Below are 23,730 nucleotides of genomic sequence, written 5' to 3'. Positions count from 1 at the left end.
TAGTCTGATCAATTTTAAGAACTATAGAATATGAATGGGTCTGGTGTATAATTGGGTTCTGCCTAACACTGCCCCTGCCCATCCTCCCAAGCTGTGTGCGTACTGGTGAACCTTCCTCAGAGTTTTGTTCTCATTATAAAATGTGGGCACCTAATCCTCAAAGTTGGGAAAGTAACACACAAGTCGTTTTATCTATTGTAGGCACAGAAGACATGGAAGCCCTCCTGGGGAGAGCACTAGACTTTCCTTTACCAACAAAACAACTTAGCTACAACCAGCCTCCAATTGTTCCCCTGGTCTCACCCCCGATCAATGCACTTCACTTTGTGAGAAATCACACTTAGTCCCATTGTGGCTACCACTGCCTATACACAGACACTCTCAATATAAACACCTCTATCCCTCTAAAATCCAGCCATTCGGAAACTTCTTCCTCAAACTTCAAAGTAAGTTTTAAGATCCTCAGTACCTTCCAAAACATTGCTTTCCAATCCCGTTGGTATTACTGTGTCTGTAACTTTAATCTCCCTGGCAACCTAGATACCATGTACTTAGCAAATAGCAATCTGCCAGGCATTATTATTCCGGGTGCTTGGAATATCCCAGTGAGAAAAGATCCATCTTCACAAAGGTTACATTCTAAAAGGAAAAAAAAGTGTACAATCCATAATAAATGCTATGAACAAAAACAAGTGAAGCAGAGGTATGTATGTTTAAGATGGAGATGAGGAGTGAGCACAACAGGGTCATCAAGGCAGGCTTCACTGAAAACACTGGATTATAAAAAAAAATTTTTAATGTTTATTTTTGAGAGAGAGACTGTGAGCTGGGGAAGGCAGAGAGAGAGAGAGAGACAGACAGAGACAGAGAGGCAAAGAATCCGAAGAAAGCTCCAGGTTCTGAGCTGTCAGCACAGAACCCAATGTGGGGCTCTAAATCAAAAACCATGAGATCATGACCTGAGCGAAGGTCGGACTCTTAACCAACTGAGCCACCCAGGTGCCCTGAAAACATTTTGACTATAGTCTTGAAGGCTAAGTTGTCACTCCAAAGGGAAAGAACTTCCAGGGGGAAAGACAACTTGAAAGTTTTAAGGCAGTGGTACTGAGAAACAGGAAGGTCAGTTCAGGCAGTGTACCAGGTTAAGAGGAAGTTGGATTTGAAAAAAGGATTCTGATTACTGCTGAAAAGATGAGAGGAGCAAAGCTCACCAGTTAAAACTATTATACTAACCTCCCCAAAAATGTACAGGGCTTTTTATTCTCTACATTATAAAAAATTTCAAACTTTATATAAGTAAACACAATGAATCCCCATTGTTCAGTTTTGACAAGTATCAATTTATAGGCATTCTGTTTCACTTCGAATCTCATCCAATGCCCTCCCCAACCCCACTTTAAGTATTTCAAAGCAAACTACAGTTTTAACATTTCACTTACATTTCTTAACAACTTAGCACCGAACTAAAGATTAACTCAAAATAAAAAATCCAGTTGGCTCATTTAAAATCAAGATCTCGGGGCTCCTGGGTGGCTTAGTTGTTGGGCGGTCAACTTCAGCTCAGGTCATGATTTCACAGCTCGAGTTGGAGCTCCGAATCGGGCTCTGTGCTGACAGCTCAGAGCCTGGAGCCTGCTTCGGATTCTGTGCCTCCCTCTCTCTGTCCCTCCCCCATTCCCATTCTGTCTCTCAAAAATAAAATAAAATCAAGATCTCAGTAGAGCGCCGAGATGGCTCAGTCGGTTGAGTGTCTGACTTCGGCTCAGGTCATGTCGTCACACTTTTGAATTCAAGCCGTGTCGGGCTGTGTGGACAGCTCAGAGGCCATAGCCTGCTTAGAATTCTATATCTCCCCTCTGCACCTCCCCTGCTTGCACTCTCAAAAATAAGCAAAACATTTAATAAAATAAAGATCTCAGTAAGACCCATACATTCCAAATGGTTGCTTTTTCTTAACGTCTCTTTAAACATTTTAAGTAATCTGTATACCCAGCATGAGGCTCAAAATCACAACCCCAAGATCAAGAGTTGCATGTTCTACCAACTCAGTCAGCCAGGTGCTCCTCTTAAAGTCCTTGAACATACCTTACTTTGAAGGCAAAGTCTACACTTTTCTGATGGATTTAACGTGTAGTTGGGAAAAGGAATCAAGGTTGAATGCTGTTATTTTGCCTGAGAAATCAGAAGGTTGGAGTTTCTATCAAATGAGACAGGGAAGACAGCAGGAAGAGGCTGGGGCAACCCTGCTAAATTAGTGTAATATGGTAACATATTTAAAGCATGCCATAACATTAATTAGATTATGGAAGGGTTATCAGTTTCTAAAAACATCAAGGACTAGCATATGGGAGTAAATGGGTGAGGTAGGACAGAGTTAAGAGTGAGGATCTTGGACACAACCACCATATTTATCATGAACACAAAGTAACCTCACTAAGGCGTATCACTGTTCCATTCTTCAGCTGCTTTTTCACATGAAGTTACTGGTATAGATAAATGACTCAAGCACATTTACCTCACAATATTCAAATTTATGCCTCTGCAAAATTAGATACCTTCAGGACCCCTCCCCCCCACCCCGAAAGTTCTACATTCAATGATGAACAAATGGTGTTGCCTGTTACTGGTACCGTTTTTCTTGCCTGAAATATCCTCACTAATCCTTCAAAAAACCAAATTCAAGCCAATTCTCCCATTAAATATTACTAGAAAAAACCCCCATCCTATTCCTTGTTACTGTTCTTAGCACACTACAATTACTTCTGGATGGTTTAATTGCCAAATAATAGGAAAGGATTATTGGTTTAAGAAAAAGCCCAAATAGGGGCGGACAGGGTGGCTCAGTTGGTTAAGTGCCCGACTTCGGCTCAGGTCATGATCTCACAGCTCTGGAGTTCGAGCCCCATGTCAAGTTCTGTGCTGACAGCTCAGAGCCTGGAGCCTGCTTCAGATTCTGTGCCTCTGTCTCTCTGCCCCTCCCCCTGCTCACGCACTGTCTCTCTCAAAAATAAACATTAAAAAAAATTAAGAAGGAAAAAAAGAAAAAGCCCCAAATCAGTATAGTTTTATTGCATCCTTAAAGTATCACAAGTAAGTCTGAAAAATCATCCGGCCTCTTGCTGTCTCTGTAGCTGGACAACTGTAAAAAGAAATGAAAAAAATCTGTCGATTACCATCAATACCTTTGCCCAAACAAGTTCTACTCTAAATAATCTGAAACATTTAAAATTATGATTTACTAGTTCATAGTAAAAATGTATGTCAAAATTCTTATTCTGCCAAATTCACGGTGTTCCGGTAAACTTGTGTTGTCATTACAACTCCAGTTTCAGATTCTAGTAAATTAAGACCTCTAAACTAAAGCAGTAAGGAAACTTATAAGAACCTACCGTAGATTTTATTCATCAGCCTGCTGAACAGTTCCTTTTTCAGAAACATAGATACCATCCAAAAATTTCCTGATATCCTTGTTTTTAACTGTTGTGGCTTGCTGAATCAAAGCAGCTATTAACGGTAAGAAAGATAAAGACAATCACACCACCAGCCAGACCCATCGTAAAAAAGTATTTTATCATATACTATACTTAAACCTATGTATCTTTGAGACAGCTTCTTATTCAACTTCTGCAAATGAAAAAGCTCACCAACTGAACAGAATTATCATGTATTCAACTACAAGACTTAAACCAAATTCTGTAGGCATAATTAGGCATAGTAAAACATACAAACCTGAGTTTGATACAAGTTCAATGTCATTTCCTTCAAGAATTAACTCATCTTTCTGGGCTTGAGATACGGAACAAGCAACACCTGAAAGAGGAGAAGGTGTTCACATAGTGTCAACATGATATGAAATCTTTACAATATTTACTTTCACAATACTTACAGTAGCAACTTATTCCATTTAAAATTCTAAACATCAAATCACACTTGAGATTCTGATTTATAGGACCTGACTTTTACCGAGGCAAAATCTGGTTTGTGTTCCTGCTTGAATGAACCTGTTCCAGAGTAGTTAAGATTTTCAGTGATTTGGTCAAGGAGTAGAAGACGGTATGCACCTAGTGCAATTTAGCTGTGCAAAGCTGTGTTATCAAGTCTTAATTCTACTGTATATATTTGATATCACCAAGTTTATTTTTTACTTAACAGTTCCCATTAAGTGTGTTGACCATGTAATGTTTTTGTAGACCCATTAAACTGGTATTTAGAATCCCTTCTTCCCACCCCAATGAAATCAAGAAGCATCAAGAAAGCACTAATTTTAAAATTTTCTAACATTGGGATGGCACCTGGCTGGCTCAGTCAGTAAAGTATGTTACTCTTGATCTTGGGGCTGCGGGTTCCAGCCCCATGTTTGGTGTAATTACTTGAAACTAAAATCTTTAATGTAAAAAAGAATTTTTTTAAATGCTTTTATGTTTACCATGTATCAAGCCAAAACTGTTCCACATGTATTTCAATTTTAACTCATTTAACCACGAGATGGTTCCAATTTTACAGATGAGTAAAATGAGCTGCATAAAGGCAGGTAATTTGCCCAAGGTTGACAAATTTAAACCTAGGCAGTGTATGCTATTAACCACTATTCAAACATTTTTTATTTTTAAATATTTCAGTTTGTAAAGACTGAACACAGCTACACATCCTGAAACTACTCTAATGCGTAAGCCTTTAGGAATCCCAATCAGTAGGAGTATGGTATCAAGCCTTAACTAACACCAAGACTTATCACAAGCATAATCAAAATGGACAATTGAAATAAATCTGTATTTATAGCCAACCCCAAACACCAGTCTTCACAAGTAAAACAAAACATTTCTGAACTATATCTAAAAGTATGCACATACCTGGCCTCATCCGAACCCTGCGTATGTATTTCTCACCCAAGAAATTTCGGATTTCAACCAGAGAGCCATTCTCCTGAATAACAACGTTGATGGGGAAGTGGGCATACACAGACCTCATCTTGTAACGGAAGCCCTGTTAGAACAAACTATTAGCAAAGCTGAGCAATTTGAAAGACAAGAAATCCAGTTTTTAAATTTTGTAGGATGCTTACATTACTAGAATTTAAAAATGCAACAATCCTCCCATAACACTCATTGTCAAGATTTTGTAACAACAGTCACCTGTACCAAAGCCTTACAAACTGTATACATCAACATGTTTTCTCTCTTCAATGGACTGTAAAGCTCTTTAAGGAAGCATGTATTTACTGCTTCCTATACCCACAGTAAACAATGCCAGCTTTTTATTTTTTATTTACTTATTTTTTTAATGTTTTTATTTGTTTTTGAAGGAGAGAAACAGAGCATGAGCGGAGGGAGGAGCAGAGAGAGGGAGACCCAGAATCCAAAGCAATCTGAGCTGTCAGCACAGAGCCCAACGCAGGGCTCGAACTCATGGAACCGCAACATCATGACCTGAGCCAAAGTTGGACGCTTAATCAACTGAGCCACCCAGGCCCCCCAACAATGCCAGCTTTTTAAAATGAGAACCCCAAAGTCCTTCATCTTTGGCACTAGATTAATATTTACTGAGTTACTAAAGTATGCCAGATGACAACAAGGATTAAGACAGGCTCTCAAAGAACTTAGCCTGGTACCAAGAGGAAATACGTGAAACATGACCCAATAAGGGGTGTGATGGAGTTGAAGGGCAGGATGCCATTTAAAAGGGCTGAGTTTTAATGCAGAGAAAAGCATTTCAGCAAAGACATGAAATTTATCTTAAAGGCTGAAAGAGGGAGTTAGAAAGAATAGTGACATCAAATACACTTGTAGGAAGCTCAGAAATTAGATCCATCCACCTTTTTTCTATCCCTTCAAGGGATCCTGGTGGTTAAGAGGCATACCAAGAAATCAAAGCCTACCTTACAGGATACATTTCCTACAAAACAACCACAACCTGAAGGTGTGACTTTTATTTGTGTGGGGAAAAAAAACACCATCAACCTACTTTAAGACCATCTGGTCTTCACCCACATTTATTGCTTAATCCTAAAGACCTGCAGAAGCCTACTAAAAACTGCCAACATGGGGCACCTGGGTGGCTCAGGCATTGAGCCTCTGACTCTTGATTCTGGCTCATGCCATGATCTCACACTTTGTGGGATCGAGCCTCTGTGCTGACTGCATGAAGCCTGCTTTGGATTCTCTTTCCCCTCCCTACTCACAGCACACTTGCTCTCTCAAAAGAAGTAATTTTTTTTTTTTTCCAAAATCACCTTTCCCAAGTACCGCAATAAATTACATAGTAGATGCTCTGCAGCATTTATGCTGCATGCATAAAGTACAGCTGAGAAACTTCCCCTTCCAAAACAAAGCGGTCTGATCAATCTACTTACCAATGTAACACCCTTGATCATGTTCTGTACATGACTACAGATAGTACGGACAGTAGCCAGTTCTTTTCTATTTCCCCACCATTTGTCAACACGGAGCTGTAACAAAACAGAAACTTTAGAAGATTCTTTCCAGTAGTAAGTCGGCTTGAAGAAAAATCCATTTATTCACGAGATTCTAGTATTAGCCCTAATTAAAGCACCCACACAGAAAGCCCTCAATAATTTAACTTTTTTACCACTACGTATCGCAAAAACACTGATTTTCAATTTGCATCATACTTCAATCCTAGAAAGCTAAAATACCAGGCTCACAAGAGCTGCCTGGTTCCTAAAATTTCTACAAAATAATCACAAGGAAAATAAACCTAACTTTTAACAGTATTAAAACCTCGACGTTCATGATAACTATGATAGTAGGTACTAGTATTGAGTTTTATAATCAGAATTTCCTTTCCCAACTTCACTAACACAGTAACACTGCAACTAGCCACACCTGTGGACACCAAATTTTAAGCTAAAACATTGAACCTGCATTCCATAACTTACAGAAACCAAATTCGGTACTATTACATCACTACCTTCCAAACAAGCAATTGATGTGCAAAAAAAAAAGCCTCACCCTCTTCTTTTTCTTTCCAAGAAGACTGAGTTCTACATTGATGTGATTGAAGTCCCTTCGCAGGGTTCCTCTGGGTCCCTTCACAATAACGGTACGTCCCTTGAGAGTGATGTCGACTAAGAAGAAAACAGGTTTGTGAGTCCCCCGAACAAGACACAAGGCAGGCAATAAAAGACGTTAAAAAAAATACAAACATCAGGTCTCATACCATTTTCCGGAATGTCGACAGTTTGATTGCTGAGAATGGTCTTCATTCTGAAACACAAACACCTGGGGTTATGAGGCCGGTTCAGGCCTGTTTGTGATCAAACTACCCAGCGCGGAGCTCCACTCCTACCTGAGACTGGCAAGCTGAACCCCCGGAGAGGACACAGGAGGACCAACCAGGAGAGCAGCCCAATGCTGCGGCCTGGCCAGGAAAGAGCAGCTCCCAAACGGATATTACAAGCACAGGGGCGAATCCCCGCTCAGAGCAACCCAAGGAGCCCTATTAAGGCGGCGCCATCCCGGCAAGGCTAAGGGGAGGGGGTAGGCCTCTGAGTCCAGTACAGGGCTCGAATCCCAGCGCCACCAGATCCATATGGCGTTCGTCGCGCGGGGAAACAACCAGCATAGAGGCTCCGAGCGCCAGATTCGCGCCCCTGGCTTTCCCAGAGCCGATGGCTTCAGATTCCCCAAACCCACAAAACTCGGATACATCCTCACCTCGCAGTAGATGCGGCAAAGAGAGAGCGTCTTTCGTCATCACGTTCTTGTAGCCCGTAAGGGCTCTGCGTATGGCGTCATGAGAGCGCGACGCTACCAGGCTAAAGCAGCCAATCGCGGAGCAGGTCAAGTTCCCCCGGGTCAGTGGTAGCTCAGATTTTGTGTCATAAACCGAGCGACGGTTTGTCGATCTGTCTTTCCCGGGAATTAGTGATCCTTCGACTCTGCTAGAAAAAAAAAAAGAGAGGGATGTCTCTTCGCTGCTGGGGCGCCGCCTGCACCCTGGGGCCCCGGGTGAGCGGCAGGGCGAGCAGGATGCGACCCTGGGCTGGAGGGGCTCCCATCTCTTCAGAGCGCCCAATTATAAGGCCCGCACTTACTGAGCGTTTACTTTTAGCCGGGCGCTGTGCTAACATTTTTCCTGTAGTATTCCATTTAATTCTCCCGACACACCGTCAGGTTGAGTCTCTGGTACTGGTTTGTTTGTAGGTCTCTCTCGCAGGCGCTGAGGGCTTTCTTTCTGCTTAGCACAGTGATCTGTACCCTGTATTGGTTGGAGCATTATAGGAGCACTGCGATGAGCACCCCAAATTCCTACTTTGTGTTGGGCTCTTGTTAGTAGACACCAGGTCTGGGTGATGAGAACACAAGCCTATGCTCTAACTTTAGCGGGGGAGTGGTCGTGGAGTGAAGTAGCAATCTCACAGCACTCCAACAGCACTCATTTTAAATTGTTGAAGGTTGTAGGTACTCGTGAATTTTAGTGTTTGGGCTATCTTGCACACGTTTGTGTTCAGATCTAGAAGTAAGTGTTTTGTTGTTGTTGTTTTTTATGGTCAGCAAATGTATATTGAGTGACTACCGTGAATTAAAACGTTAGGTTCGGTTTCTCGCCTTTCAGTTCTCTGAAACCAACTAAACATTATCTCTACATTTTAACACCAATGCTTATGCAAAGCCCAAATAAGAGAGACTTCTTGCAAATTTCCTTTTAAACGTCTTTAACTCAACTCAGGAGAAGAAAATTCAAAGCTGTGGCATCTCCAGTTATTGCAGTTTAAACTTTTGAAAGAGAATTTTAGCACTTAGGTGGGCTACTTGAAATAGTGACATGTTAGCCAGTTCCAAAAGTTTCCAAATCTATTGTACATCTAGTAGTAAGCGGTTAGCTCTCATTGTCTTTCAGGTTTCATCTGTTCTCCTTGAGGCTTCTTTAATCCTAGATTTTAAGCTCCTATGTAGCGCCTGTAAATTGTTTGACATAATTTCTGTATCAGTTGTCTGGCTTTACCCCTTCTTTTAGGTATTGAAATAGGTTAAAACTAAATTATTTCAAACCCCACTAAGTACGTGTGATAATGAACTCTTTCTTTAGGTATTTGGAAGGTATTTATACAGTCCAATCAGAGCAGTAAGTTCCTTGCCAGAGGAAAAAAAGGAATTCTTACAGAATGGACCAGACCTTCAAGATTTTGTAACTGGTGATCTTGCAGACAAGAGCAAGTGGGATGAGTATAAAGGAAACTTAAAACGCCAGAAAGGAGAAAGGTAATTGAAATTCTGAGATAAATTCCTTCATTGTGCATTATTTTCAGATATGACCAATCCTTAGATATAATTTTAATGACACTTGGTATATTTAACTAAAAATCATTAGAAAGAAGTGATAACAGACCTGGAACAGGTAAATAAGTGAAATTGTTGGAATCCTTTTCTTTGTGTCCTTTGACAGTTTTTCTTCTGTCCTTCTAGGACTTAGCCATCTTAAACCACCATCTCCCATTTTGTATTCAGCATCAAATTTCTTCAAACAACAAACAGTATCACCTTGCTACTAGGCGGTTTGACCTTGATAAATTTTTCATTGTTACTGGGTGTTGACCTAACTTGTTGCTTCTCCTATTCAACGTACATATGACCTGTGAATACCTTGCTTTAATTTAAAATAATGGTAAGGGAATTTTGTACAGAGTGCAGATTGTTTTGGGACATACCTTACGCAACATCTTCTAGTTCACAAGTGGATATAAGTCTAAGGGAACCTCAGGATATGTAGTCTTCACTCCAAATTTTAGACTTTTTTCCATTTAATAACGATCATAAATTTGGAATGTAGAGCAGAAAGTACGCTTGTGGGATCTCTCCTTACTCTGAACAAATACTGAATTTTTGTCAGTGTTATTCAGTGAGGAATGAGATGTTCAACAACTTCCTCATTTTTTATTAGGACGATTTGCCTTTGCAAAAGGTAGATATGAGCATAGTGCTCTGTTAGACAGTTATGAGTGTTTTCTGCAGCAGTTTGAGCAAGTCTAAATTTGATTCTATGTTCTTACTCTTCTGGCAGAAATTATAAGAATTAACCCAGGATTGTGGGGGGGAGAAAAAAAACCTCTTCACCAAGAATTGTAATAAAGCAAAGTTAACTTCAAAGCTGTGTGATTATTTGGGAACATATTTGTTAACGGATAGTTATGTTTGGGTTTCCTCAGGTTAAGACTACCTCCGTGGCTAAAGACTGAGATTCCCATGGGGAAAAATTACAATAAATTGAAAAATACATTGCGGAATTTGAATCTTCATACAGTAAGTTTCAGTGTTAAATGTCCCTCTTAAGTAAAAGTCATAATGTTTCTACATATGTGTAACTTAAAAATATGGAGCACCTGGGTGGTTCAGTCATTTAAGCATCCAACTTGGCTCAGGTCATGATCTCATGGTTTATGAGTTCGAGTCCTGCATCAGGCTCTGTGCTGACAGGTTGGAGCCCGGAGGTTGCCTTGAATTCTGTGTGTGTGTCTTTCTCTCTGCCCGTCCCTCACGCTCTGTCTCTCTCTCTCAAAAATAAATAGGGGCACCTGGGTGGCTCAGTTGGCTAAGCGACCAACTTCAGCTCAGGTCATGATCTCACAATTTGTGAGTTGAAGCCCTGCATCAGGCTCTGTGCTGACTTCTTGGAGCCTGGAGCCTGCTTCAGATTCTTGTGTCTCCCTCTCTGACCATTCCCTGCTCTCTTTCTCTCTCTCTCTCTTTCTCGTTCTCTCTCTCTCAAAAATAAATAAAAACATTAAATAAATACATACATACATACATACATACATACATAACAAAAACAGCAAAGAAAGTGAATAAAGATGTTTAGGGATGCATCATGATCGGTAATGGATATACATATAAAAATCATTTTCCCTGCTTGGGGCGCCTGGGTGGCTCAGCTGGTTGAGCGTCTGACTTCAGCTCAGGTCATGATCTCACACTTCGTGGGTTTGAGCCCTACGTCGGGCTCTGTGCTGACAGATCACAGTCTGGAGCCTGCTTCGGATCCTGTGTCTCTCTTTCTGCCTCTCCCCTGGTCACGCTCCTCCTTCTCTCAAGAATAAATAAACATTAAAAATTTTTCAAAAAACATAGCTTATAAAAATCATTTTCCCTGCAAAAGAGACAAAAAGTAATTGTATTTCTTAATTTCTCATTAATAGTACAAAAAAGATTTTTTTTCCTTCAATCTAGGAAATTAGGTGGGTTTTTTTTTTGTTTTATATTACAAATTAAGTACATGCTTACTAGACAGAGTATAATATTAAATATGAGATGTCATATATGCAATTCCAAATGTTAACTATACCACTTTAATTTTTTAGCATATATCCAACCAGACCTTTTCTTTGCACATACATATGAAATGTATACATTTATATCGTTTTTAATTTAAAAACGGGATCCTTATATATACATATATATATACACACACACACACACACACACACACACACACACACATATATACATGTATATATGTATGTATACACGTACACATACAGTTTGTGAGTTTAACAGCATTTTTGAATAGTGAATTTCTTCATAAATACGTTGAAAAGAATAGACCGTTTAAAATGCTTGATCACTAATTTGTTCAATTGGTTAATATTTTCAGTTGATTGTATTGCATTCCCTTTTACTCACAGGTGTGTGAGGAAGCTCGCTGTCCCAACATTGGAGAGTGTTGGGGAGGTGGAGAATATGCCACAGCCACAGCCACAATCATGGTAAGAACACCTCAGACTATAAAGTTTTTGTCTGGAAACCGAAAGGAATATTTTATCTTTCTCCTAAAAATGTGCATGATGAATCTCTGACCAGATTTTGTGTTACATGTGAATTTATGAAAAATATGAGGAAAAAAAACCTGACAGAATAATCTAGGCTGATATGCTCTCACCCTTCTCTGAATAAATCTATTATTGATTTTTCCATGTATGTAATAGCTAATCATATGGTGCTTTGAAATATCTCTTCTGTTAACTTTTGGAAATGTTATTCATGATTGCTTAACTTTTCCTCCCCTAAACAATAATAAGCATGTATTTTTGTCTCCCATGTCCCTTCAGTTGCCTGGGGGTACAACTGCTCTTGACTGGGCTAAATTGGACTGCAGGCAATACATTGAGGTGTCAGGGTTCAGGTCCGCTCCCCAGAGCTTTATTCTCTTTAGACCAGCAGCTCTCCAAGACATATTCTTGTCATGAAGCATGGAAGAGCACCAGAAGGCAAGCCAACCATCCATGCCCATTTGAGGCTTCTGCTTGGTCATGCCTGCTATTATTCTCTTGGCCAAAGTAAGTCACACATAGCCAAGCAGACAGCAATGGAGGCAGAGACATAAGCCCCCTGCCCAGTTGGAGGCCCTGCAGGTTACATTGCAAAGGGTAAAATATATAATCTTAATATGATAGAGTAAGAATTGGTATTAACTGTGTAACCTACCATATTTATCCAGAGGGGTTTGGAGGTTGAGATGCTAGGGTTAAATCTAAATTGTGTGCAACTGGAAGTTCATACTTACTGGGAATGTCTAAGTTGGACCGGCAGGAGGCTATTTATGTGAGGAACCGAGGCTTATGAAATAAAGTTGACCATGGAGCTTATTCAGGTTACAGTTCTTGAAGGAAGGAGTGATTTTGAACACTCCATTATGGAAATCTCTTGTTTCATCCCTTGCCTGGCTCCTTTCCCCACTGACTCATGACTGGTTTCCGGAAAGAGGTCAGTGTTTCAATAAATCCATTTGAGACGTTGGGACCACAGCTATGAGTCCCCTGTGAGAAAATTAAACATAAAGAGAAGAGGATCTTTCTCTTCCAAATCTCAACCCATTACTGTGCAGCTTTGAAACTCCAGTGGCCCCAAAACATCCACAATGGCTGTATTTGGCATGTCAGAACATGGTAGTGACCTGTAGCAGCAGGAGCAGTGTCCTGAACAATAGCAGTACCCACAGGAAGCAGATTGTTAACTTTATGTGTTTTCTCTTTCATCTATTTAACAAGAAGGAGCTATGCCTTCCATTTAATTCCCACAGAGACCTGCATGTCGATATGTTAATTGAATGATTTATTCCCTTTAAATAATTTTTATTAATATTAAATAAGTACAGGGGCATCTGGGTGGCTCAGTCATTTAACTGTCCTGACTTCAGCTCAGGTCATGATCTCACGGTTCGTGAGTTTGAGCCCCATGTCGAGCTCTCTGCTGTTGCCGAGAGCTCAGAGCCTGCTTTGGATCCTCTGTCTCCCTCTCTCTCTGCCCCTCCCCCACTCATGCTCTCTTGTGCCCTGTCTCTCAAAAAGTTTAAATAGGTACAAAAGAATCTTTATAGACTACATGTAAGTTACAAAGAATAACAATAGACAGCCTGATACCTCTAGTTTAAGAGTAGAGCATTAGCATTATCTTTGAACCCTACTGTACATCCTTTCCTGCTCCTGTCACCTTTTTAACTTTAATGCTATTTTTAATTCTGAGCTTATTCCCTTTTCTTTCCAGTTTTACTACATGTATTTGTATTCCTTAACTGTATTTTGTTTACGTATTCCTTAACTGTATTTTGTTTACTTTGAATGTTTCAAATTTCCTATAAGCAGTATTAAACTGTATTCATTTTTTGTAACTTGCTTTATTCTCTCAACATATGTTCTTCAGGGTCATCCTTCTATTTGATTTAAATTGTAACATCTCTGTTCTAGTTGATGGGTGATACGTGTACAAGAGGTTGCAGATTCTGTTCTGTTAAGACTGCAAGAAATCCAGGTCCGCTTGATGCCAATGAGCCCTACAATACTGCAAAGGCAATTGCAGAGTGGGGTCTGGATTATGTTGTCCTGACATCTGTGGATCGAGATGGTTAGTGTGTCATCATTGGCTCTTCCAGAAATTGGCTCTTACTAAGTTGTGACATCATCTTGAGCAGTGGACTCTTTTGTTTCTAGATATGCCTGATGGAGGAGCTGAGCATTTTGCAAAGACTGTATCATACTTAAAGGAAAGGTACTTGTTTTTGCATTTGCTTGTGTAAACTTAATTTTCTTTAAGTTTATTAATTTGAGACAAAGAGAACGTGCATGTGTACATGCACAGGTGAGGGGCAGAGAGCAAGGGAGAGAGAGAATCCCAAGCAGGCTCCTCGCTGTCAGTGCAGAGTCTGATGCAGGGCTTGAACCCATGAATTGTGAGGTCATGACCTGAGCCAAAGTCAAGAGTCAGACGCTTAACTGACTGAGCTACCCAGCCACCCCAAACTTTGAGTAATTCTTTTTAACTTTCTTTTTTTTTTTTAAGTTTATTTATTTATTTATTTGGAGGGGGGCGGAGAGACAGAGAGAGAGAGAGAATGAGAATCGGTGGGGGAGGGGCAGAGAAAGAGGGGGACAGAGAATCCGAAATGGGCTTTGCACTGACAGCAGAGAGCCCAATGTGGGCTCAGGCTCACGAACCATGAGATCACGACCTGAGCTGAAGTCAGACACTTAACTGACCAAACCACCCAGATGCTCCTTGAGTAATTTTTTTTTTAATTTATTTTTATTTTAAAAATTTTTTTTGAAGTTTTTATTTATCTTTGAGAGACAGAGACAGAGCACAAGTGGGGGAGGGACAGAGAGAGAGAGGGAGACACAGAATCTGAAACAGGCTCCAGGCTCTGAGCTGACAGCACAGATCCCGACACAGGGCTTAAACCCATGAACCACGAGATCATGACCTGAGCTGAAGTCAGACCCTTACTGACTGAGCCACCCAGGCGCCCCGAGTAATTTTTTTAAAAAGCATAAAACTGCAGTCTTCCCAACACTAATTTTGAATAAATCATCATCTAGAAGTATATGGATGAGATAAACTCCAATGTTGTTAAAATGTGCAAGCATACAGGGGCGCCTGGGTGGCGCAGTCGGTTAAGTGTCCGACTTCAGCCAGGTCATGATCTCACGGTCAGTGAGTTCGAGCCCCGCGTCAGGCTCTGGGCTGATGGCTCAGAGCCTGGAGCCTGTTTCAGATTCTGTGTCTCCCTCTCTCTCTGCCCCTCCCCCGTTCATGCTCTGTTTCTCTCTGTCCCAAAAATAAATAAACATTGCAAAAAAAAATTAAAAAAAAAAAAATGTGCAAGCATACAGATTTTATCCATGTTTATATGCCCTGGGAAATTTACCCATAATCTACATTTTTATTAATATTTTAATCCCATCTATTTAAAAAGAATTAAAAAAGGAGTTATGTTGGGGCACCTGGGTGTTTGTTTCATTTGGTCTGATGCTTGATTTTGGCTCAGGTCATGATCTCGTGGTTTGTAGGATCAAGCCCCACATCCATGCTGACAGCACCGAGCCTGCTTGGAATTCTCTCTCCCTCTCTCTCTGCCCCTCCCTGCTCATACTTCCTGTCTCTCTCCCAAAATAAATAAATAAATAAACGTAAAAAAAAAAAACCTTAAAAAAAAAGGAGTTATGCTTACTTCCTACAGCTTAGTGCGAGTTGAGTACCTAGCATTTAGTAAATGTTTCTTCAGTGGTTTCCCCTGTGTTTTCTGGTTTTTTTTAATAGTTTACTTTAAAAAAATTCTGTTTGCAACCCACTAAATTGATTTCACAAACTACTAATGGGTCTCAACTTTACAATTAAAAATAAAAACAGTAAGTTATAGGCTGTGTTCTTTCAACATCACTTATATGCATGAGAGGGCCTTTCCACATCTGTTCTCTCAGGAAATAGCTCCAGAAACTGCCACTGGGTTTGTGAAAAAATTTATCAGCTGTCCTAGTCATTTCTACTGCTGTCAAAGGGAACAGCACTATGACCTAGTTCATATTTTAATGCTTGAATGCATAGATAGAGTCAGAATATAAATAGAAGATTAATGTTTAACTTGTATTTCATTTAAGCAAAGCTCATGCATGACTCAGCAATTCAGAAAATAGTTTTTAAAACTCACAGCACTTGTGAAATATTTGCCTAGAGGAAGAGAGGATGGCACTATCTGATGAATTTTTAAAGAAATCAAAATTAAAGCAATCAAATAATATTTGCATTCATGTAAGAAATGTCCCAATTTACTTTCCAAAAAATAAAAAGATATTATATATTTAATGTTTTAATATTTATATTTTAATTCCTTTAAGCAACTTTATTTTCATAATACCTGCTCAATAAAGTATGTCTGTTAATCTCAAAATTTATTCTGAACATTTTCCTGCAGTTGTGTTTTAACCACTATGTACATAATATTTGATGTTCAGGGTGTTTTTTCCTATAACAGTTTATTTATGAACATTTGTATGTTCATGCTTTCCTTGGCAAGATTCTAAAGATTACACTGTTGAACGAAACTGATCCTGAATGAGTACTGGTAATTTCTGTTTTAAGCAATAGATGTCAGTTTTTTCCCTCAGTTTGATACTTATTTTTTTTTTCCCTATAGGAATCCAAAAATTCTTGTGGAATGTCTCACCCCTGATTTCCGAGGAGATCTTAAAGCAATAGAAAAAGTTGCTTTGTCGGGATTAGATGTGTATGCTCATAACGTAGAGACGGTTCCAGAATTGCAGAGGTGATTACATGGACAGAGTAACGCTGGCAAATTTAGGGGCCAGAATCTGCTATATTTTCTCTTTTTTCAGGAGAGAACTTTGTATTGGACTTTTACGAAGTGATCTCTCTTTCTTTTCTTAACAAAAGCAACATATATCTATCACAGGAAAATCAGAAAATATAGCCAACAAAAACAGCATAAACATCACCCATATTATTTCTACCCAGTAATATTGATTACTATAACCTATACGTATGGGCATATATTTATATGCATGTATGTATGTTTTGGTGCACGCACACATAATGGGCATCTTTTTGATTTAAAATAGTATCGTATTGGGGTGCCTGGGTGGCTCAGTCGGTTAAGCTTCTGACTTCAGCTCAGGTCATGATCTCACAGTTCATGGGGTCGAGCCCTACGTCAGGCTCTGTGCTGACAGCTCAGAGCCTGGAGCCTGCTTCGGATTCTGTGTCTCCCTCTCTCTGCCCCTTCCCTGCTCATGCTCTGTCTCCCTCTGTCTCTCAAAAATGAGTAAATGTTAAAAAAAAATTTTTTTAATAGTATCATATTGCCAGTGCCAATTTTTTTTCAAAAAATAGTTTTCAAAAAAAAAAATTATATAAAAGCAAATTACTTTGTAATTCTAAAAAAAAAAAGACTTTAAAATACTTTTGGCACTAATATATGCAATAAATGATACAAAAGAAATACTCAGATGTATTATCATTCAGAAGTAGTTTAAATCTCTTTTAAAAAGTGGGTACTATTCTTTCTACTAATGTTAGCAGATAGAAGTATTTACAGATTGTTATCCCACATTAACAACCATATTCATATTTCAGAATGATGAAAATTATTTTAACCTTCAGGCAAGATTAATATGTTTATTTAATTTTAGTAAAGTATTTGGCAGTGATCTTATTAGCTTCTACACATCATATGTATCAAAGAACTTGAAAAAAGTATGGTGGACGACCAGCATTTCCACTACAGCATAAATAAATATTAGGGAGCATAACTTAAATTCACTGGAGAAATACTTTCAAAAGTAATTATGTTTGGTATTGTCAATTTTGTGGTTATTTTTAAATCCACAAATTGGTTTCCTTTCTTCCCTGTGTATTGGTCCCTGATGAAAAATAATGACTACAGCAAGTCAGTTACACACAAAAAAAGTGCATTAGAATTCAAGTGAATGCTGGATTAACATCAGCAACTCTCTGTCCTTTTGGCCTTGTCGCCATTTAAAGCATGGTTTGGCTGCTGTTGAAGTCTAGCACACAGCCTGTTCCAACCCTGTCATTTCTCATGATACCACCACAAGTGGGTGCCAGTTTCCCTGGTTTCACTTAAGAAACATTATCCTTGCCAGTGAAAATTCCAGAATCATGCCTTTTTACCTAAGAGATGTCAATGTCGTGTACTCACCAGCAGAGGGCAGCTTGGGCTTTAGAAAAGAAACGAACTTAAAAGTTTTCAGACCTGAAATGTGGGTTCAGGTTAAATAGCTTTTCCTTTGTTCAGTTCAGAGATTTTCTTACTTCCACTCATTTCCCCTCTCTCTCGACTTACCCTCCCTTACAGTCACTCATTTTCAGCTTCAAATTCTGGTTTCTCAATGAGTAATTCCAAAACTGAATTACTTCCATTCTAGTTTTCTCTGCCACAGGTTTGAAAGGCCTTAAAAGTAGATAGAGCTAGGGGGCCTAATGAAACCTGATACTCATTCCAAAAGTAACAGCTAGATATTTGTGCACAAATGGTAGTATGGAACCATATGATTTAACGTAATGTTCAGAATGTACTTTTCTGGTCTTTTAGATAGCTTGCATAACTATGTACTTAGTTGAGCTTGTGGTTATTCTTGCTAACAACAGCCCTGCTGTTTTCAAGGAAAGTTCGTGATCCCCGGGCCAATTTCAACCAGTCTCTGCGCGTACTGCGACATGCCAAGGAGGTTCGGCCTGATGTGATTTCTAAAACCTCCATAATGTTGGGTTTAGGCGAAAATGATGAGCAAGTATACACAACAATGAAAGGTAAAGAAGTTGGAAAATGAAAACTCTTTTTCATTTAATTTGAGTAATAGCAGGAACCCTATTTTGAAGGCCCTCTTATGCCTCCTCCATAGTCTCAGTGAAAGTGCCAGTAAGAACAAAGTACAGGATATGATTATAAACAGCAGCATGAAAAGGAAAGGAAGTATGTTTCTTAGAACCTTATGGAATGATATGCAGAAAGCTCAGGATATGAAATTTATATCCCATTTTATTCCCTACTCTTTCATCAAGTGAAAATATGATTTTATCCACTTTCTTGTTTAATCATTGAATAGTTGTTTTTTTTTTTTTTTTTTTTTTTAATTTTTTTTTTTTTTTCAACGTTTATTTATTTTTGGGACAGAGAGAGACAGAGCATGAACGGGGGAGGGGCAGAGAGAGAGGGAGACACAAAATCAGAAACAGGCTCCAGGCTCCAGGCTCTGAGCCATCAGCCCAGAGCCTGACGCGGGGCTCGAACTCCCGGACTGAGAGATCGTGACCTGGCTGAAGTCGGACGCTTAACCGACTGCGCCACCCAGGCGCCCCAATCATTGAATAGTTTTTAAGAGCCAGACAGCTACTAGGAGCTCTGACAGGTAGTGACAATTCAAAGATGAATAAGATGAAGCCAGGTCTTTGAGGAAGAGCTTGTTGGTAACATTGTCACATAACATCATGTGCTTTGGACTCTGCTGATTCTTAGTTTTATTAGCCCATTTGCTTTGTGATTCTTGGGCTTTATAAATTGTAAGGAAAAAAAACCCCTCTTATTTACATGAGGATCCTTTGCCTACTTGCAGTTATGTATAGATTCTAAAGGTAACAAATCCAAATAGTAATTAAAAGCTTCTCTTTGGGGCACCTGGGTGGTTCAGTTGGTTAAGCATCACTTCGGCTCAGGTCATGATCTCACGGTTCGTGGGTTCAAGCCCCGCCTCGGGCTCTGTGCTGACAGCAAGCTCAAAGCCTGGAGCCTGCTCCGGATTCTGTGTCTCCCTCTCTCTCTTCCCCTCCCTCCCTCTCTTTCTCAAAAATAAACATTAAAAAAAATTTTTTTAGAAAAAAATGTTTTAAAAACTTCTCTTTACTAGAGTAAAACTATAGTTTTACTAGAAAGATTTCAATATGTAAGTGGTTAAATCACATCCCCTAGAGCACATCTTGCACATTTGGTAAAACTTAATACAGTGCATCTGGTCTGTAATATGTGACTTCAGGACTTTCATATACTGTTCCCTTCATCTCTTCTGTCTAACAGACTCCTGCTCAAAACACCCTTCACCCATATTGTAGCATTTATTCAGTGGTATTCGAGTTATTTGTCCTTTCTGTTAGCCCCTCATGATTGTCTTAATCATTTCTGTGTTTTCAGTCCTTTCATATTCTGTGGCACTTTTGAATGGATAGATCTAGTCTTACTCCCCAACATCAGGATTATAGGCCAGCATAAAGTTCACACTGTTCCAAAGTCAAATTATGCTCAGGGAAATTATGCTTACATCTACAGTTTTAGCACCATAAAAACATCTGCTAATGGGGCACCTGGCTGGCTCAGTCGGTGGAGCATGGTTAGGAGTTTGAGCCCTACGTGGGGCCCAAAAATATCTTGGGGCACCTGGCTGGCTCAGTAGAGCATGTGACTTGATGTTGGGGTTGTAAGTTCGACTCCCATTTTAAGCATAGAAACTATTTAAAAATAAGATATATATATATATATCTTAATTTTTAAAAGGGCCTGGCTGGTTCAGGGTTGTGAGTTTGAGCTCGCATTGGGTGTAAAGGTTACTAGAAAAATAAACTAAATAAATAATAACCTTTTTTAGAAAAATAAGTCTTTTTAAAAAATTTGCTAATGTAACGTGTGCCCTTTTTCTGTAGCACTTCGTGAAGCAGATGTGGACTGTTTGACTTTAGGACAATATATGCAGCCAACAAAGCGCCACCTGAAGGTATCATTATCTTGAATTGCCAGATGTTCGCTGGTAATTTGAATTAAATCTTTGCTGTCCATAGGTACAGTTAAGAAGCTGCTAGCTTTTTAGTGTAATGTTCCGTGTATATTTCCAAGTCCCAGTTTCCATGTTATTGTCTGCATAAAGCCAGCAGATACACTGGCACATTTTTGCTGCCCTCAAATTGTACAACTTAAATGAATGTACAGAAAAAGAATTTAGTTGTTGGGAAATTGCATTCATCCACACTTGGGATTTGTTTTTAGAGTTACATGAGAGCCAGAGGAGAAATAAGAAAGAAAAGTCAGTCTTCCTCTTTCTGCATTGAACATTCATTCATTCAAGAAAGTTTTATCAGGTAGTGACTGTGTGCCAGACGCAGTGCTAAGAAGAAGATACAAGACAAGTAAGGCAGTCTGGTCCTCAAGAATCTTCTAGGCGTGATTAATTCTTGCTTATACCTGTTAGGGAAGGAGTAATACAGATACAGGATCTCTATAGATAATCTCATTTTTTTTAGCCTTCGGAATAGTTAATGTAATACAGAGTTGATGTTTCCCCTCCTCTCTAATGAAGTCCTGATAGAATGGCCAAGGAACCAGTAGACAGGTAGTCTGTGAGGAAGGTGAGGAGGAAAGCCTCTGGGCAACTGGATAGATACATTATGAAGTGAAAGCCATCCTGAATGCGTGGGCATAGATTTTCTATAGAATCAAAATGATTTAGGGAAATTCTAATCTATTAGAATTAATGCTTTCAATGTAGGTTGAAGAATACATTACTCCTGAAAAGTTCAAATACTGGGAAAAAGTAGGAAATGAACTTGGATTTCATTATACTGCAAGTGGCCCTCTGGTGCGTTCTTCATATAAAGCAGGTAAGTTACACCACAGGGGATGTTTTTATTTAGACCATAACTTTCATGTTAAAATTATAATAGCTGTGGTTATCTTTTGTAGGAAAAATCATTTTTTTCTGGAACATCCTTGGGAACTTTGCTCCATAGGGGTCCTATTAAGGAAAATTTTCTCTTAAGCTTGGTTTTTTCCTTAAGTAAAGAATCCCCTGCCCCTTTATGACTTGGCTACTGTGAATGAAAGCAGAAGTAATCGGCTTACTCTTTGTGTGGATTTCAATAGTAGATTATTCAGAAATGACAGATACCAGTCAAGTACATAACATGGTTTTCTGAAAAATGTATATTCATTTGACAGTGATGCCAGCTGCATCTCCAAACTCCTAATTTCAGATCAATTTAAATCCTAAAAAGTGTCTGACTGCATTGCTGCTCATCACGTTATATCTTTGTGTTTTTCCTCCCAGAGGCAGCAGGAAAAAAATTTGTGAGATTATTTTCCATGTAGAAATCTTCAGTGTGTTTACTAGCTACAGTACAGTTCTTCATCTTTGTAATGCAGCTCTTATTTTGATCAGCAGCTTGAGCTGACTTACGAAAATAAATGCCGTTTCTAAGAGATGAAAAGTCTATGAGAACGTATCTGAAGCCCGAATTTAATCCAAAAAATGTTTATAAAGTTTTCCCGTCAGTTGGACTTAACAATTACACTTTCTTGAAGAATAAACAGTTATTTTTTGGATAGGTCTAAACTACATTATTACTGTAAATGATCTTTTAGATGGTTGTGTTACATATTGGGTTTAAATCATAGATATATTTAAGTTAGGCAAAAAACTAATGTTCAAGCATTAGTGATATTCAGTGTGTTCCTATAAAGAGATTCAAGACATTTAATGAACAACAGCTTATCCTACATATAAAACCCAAGAATTTGATTCAACACTGACTGACAAGATGTGGGGACTTTGGGAGCAAATAAACTAATTCTTCAAGAAGAATTCTGCTGACAGGCTGAAATATGTAAAGGATAGAACTAACATCAGCTTCTAGAGTAGTTAAAGTAAAATTATTTGAGAGAAGTTTTTATTTTATTTTGTAAGGAAAATTTCTGGCATTAGTGAATTGTGAACTTTTTAATGCTTTTAAAGTGATCAGTAAAAGTTTGAATTCTGCTGTGTAGAGCTTCAGACTCAGATGATGGGCTTGGGTCTGATAATGTTGGTTCTCCTCCTGCCACATTTAGGTAAGGTATGGAGGAGCGTGGATAACTCTCCATTACATGGCTGGGTTATGAACCTTGGGATTCCTGGTAATTGTGTACAGATATGGTCACTGCAGTTGTATATTAAGATGACAAAGCGAAGTTCATCAGACTCCTCATAAAATCAGGCCTGCAGTGCTGGGCTCTGACAATAAGCACTGAGCTGCGCTATAACAGTCATAGACTAAATGGAACCCTAGTGACCTGAAAAGGGAATGTGCCCCCTCTAAGCAGCTAAGTTAATGCACAGGCACAACTGAGGGGGTGGAGAGAAAGCCTATTATAAATGAAGAGCTCTTGCTTCCCTGGAGGGAAATAAGCTAAAGGGATTCCATCAGATGAGTCTGCTCAACTGCATGGGGATCCATTTTAGAAACATCAGATCCAGGCTAATAATGTAGCAGAATTGCTCTCTGAAATGAATTGTGCCAACAGCAATACTTTGTCAGTGATGAGGAATAGATCGTGCACATAAAGTGGAATAGATCTTCTAAAGCAGACCCATAGGTACAGTAGGGTCACCCTTTATAATAGTAGGGTACTAGAATAATAGAGACTGTAGTGCTAAAAAATTTTTGTAAGCATTGGGGGTAGAGTTTACTTAAAAACTCTACAGAAAAAAAAAAATGGTAAAGGTGATGGGACACCTGCCTGGCTCAGTTGATAGAACATGTGACTCTTGATCTTGGGGTCATGAGTTCAAGCCCCCACGTTGGGTATAGAGCTTACATTAATTAATTAATTAATTAATTAATTAAAGAATAAAAGGAAAACACTGAAGTGTAATTTTGAAATTTAATATTAATGTATTTTCATTTTTCCCAAATAGGTGAATTTTTCCTGAAAAATCTAGTGGCTAAAAGAAAAAAGCCCTCTAAAACATAACAAGACCTTCAAGACCACAGGAATTTTTAATACCTGATTCCATTTGGTAATAGAAGTGGTACCAGAATGCCTGGACTTCAGTGGACATACCTCAGTCTCTTTGTCTTAAGAAACATGTCAATAGCTGTGCATATTTAATTAATTCACTTGTCTTTTTGCATGTCTTGTCCTATTAAACAATCGCTTGCTGTGATGTAA

At 39.1% G+C, this 23,730-nt stretch overlaps 2 protein-coding genes across 5 annotated transcripts; one reads left to right on the top strand and one right to left on the bottom strand.

The window, feature by feature from the left end:
• Positions 1–3,048: 3,048 nt before the first annotated feature.
• RPL9 (ribosomal protein L9) lies at positions 3,049–7,756 on the bottom strand. 2 transcript variants are annotated; one of them, XM_045474996.1, is made up of 8 exons: positions 7,674–7,756; positions 7,177–7,223; positions 6,969–7,084; positions 6,350–6,445; positions 4,851–4,983; positions 3,730–3,810; positions 3,390–3,504; positions 3,049–3,139 (listed from the first exon to the last, which is right to left on the bottom strand). In XM_045474996.1, exons 2-7 carry the CDS (start codon positions 7,220–7,222, stop codon positions 3,398–3,400), a joined length of 579 nt encoding a protein of 192 aa, XP_045330952.1. In that variant the 5' UTR covers position 7,223; positions 7,674–7,756; the 3' UTR covers positions 3,049–3,139; positions 3,390–3,397. The 2 variants fall into 2 exon arrangements, with proteins under 2 accessions (XP_045330952.1, XP_045330953.1); XM_045474997.1 differs by having other exon boundaries at positions 7,306–7,691.
• Positions 7,757–7,853: 97 nt separating this feature from the next.
• LIAS (lipoic acid synthetase) lies at positions 7,854–23,730 on the top strand. 3 transcript variants are annotated; one of them, XM_045474994.1, is made up of 11 exons: positions 7,854–7,967; positions 9,049–9,221; positions 10,166–10,259; positions 11,639–11,719; positions 13,697–13,853; positions 13,940–13,997; positions 16,420–16,548; positions 18,427–18,572; positions 20,454–20,524; positions 21,293–21,404; positions 23,477–23,730. In XM_045474994.1, exons 1-11 carry the CDS (start codon positions 7,923–7,925, stop codon positions 23,530–23,532), a joined length of 1,122 nt encoding a protein of 373 aa, XP_045330950.1. In that variant the 5' UTR covers positions 7,854–7,922; the 3' UTR covers positions 23,533–23,730. The 3 variants fall into 3 exon arrangements, 2 of the variants coding, with proteins under 2 accessions (XP_045330950.1, XP_045330951.1); XM_045474995.1 differs by lacking the exons at positions 10,166–10,259; positions 13,697–13,853; positions 13,940–13,997; XR_006711692.1 differs by lacking the exons at positions 13,697–13,853; positions 13,940–13,997; positions 20,454–20,524; positions 21,293–21,404; positions 23,477–23,730 and having other exon boundaries at positions 18,427–18,538.

The sequence above is a fragment of the Leopardus geoffroyi genome, chromosome B1 (genome assembly GCF_018350155.1).
Source record: "Leopardus geoffroyi isolate Oge1 chromosome B1, O.geoffroyi_Oge1_pat1.0, whole genome shotgun sequence".
In the NCBI taxonomy this organism is placed as follows: domain Eukaryota; kingdom Metazoa; phylum Chordata; class Mammalia; order Carnivora; family Felidae; genus Leopardus; species Leopardus geoffroyi.
The sequence above is the reverse complement of the archived record's forward strand: the minus strand, read 5'-3'. Positions and strand labels throughout refer to the sequence as shown.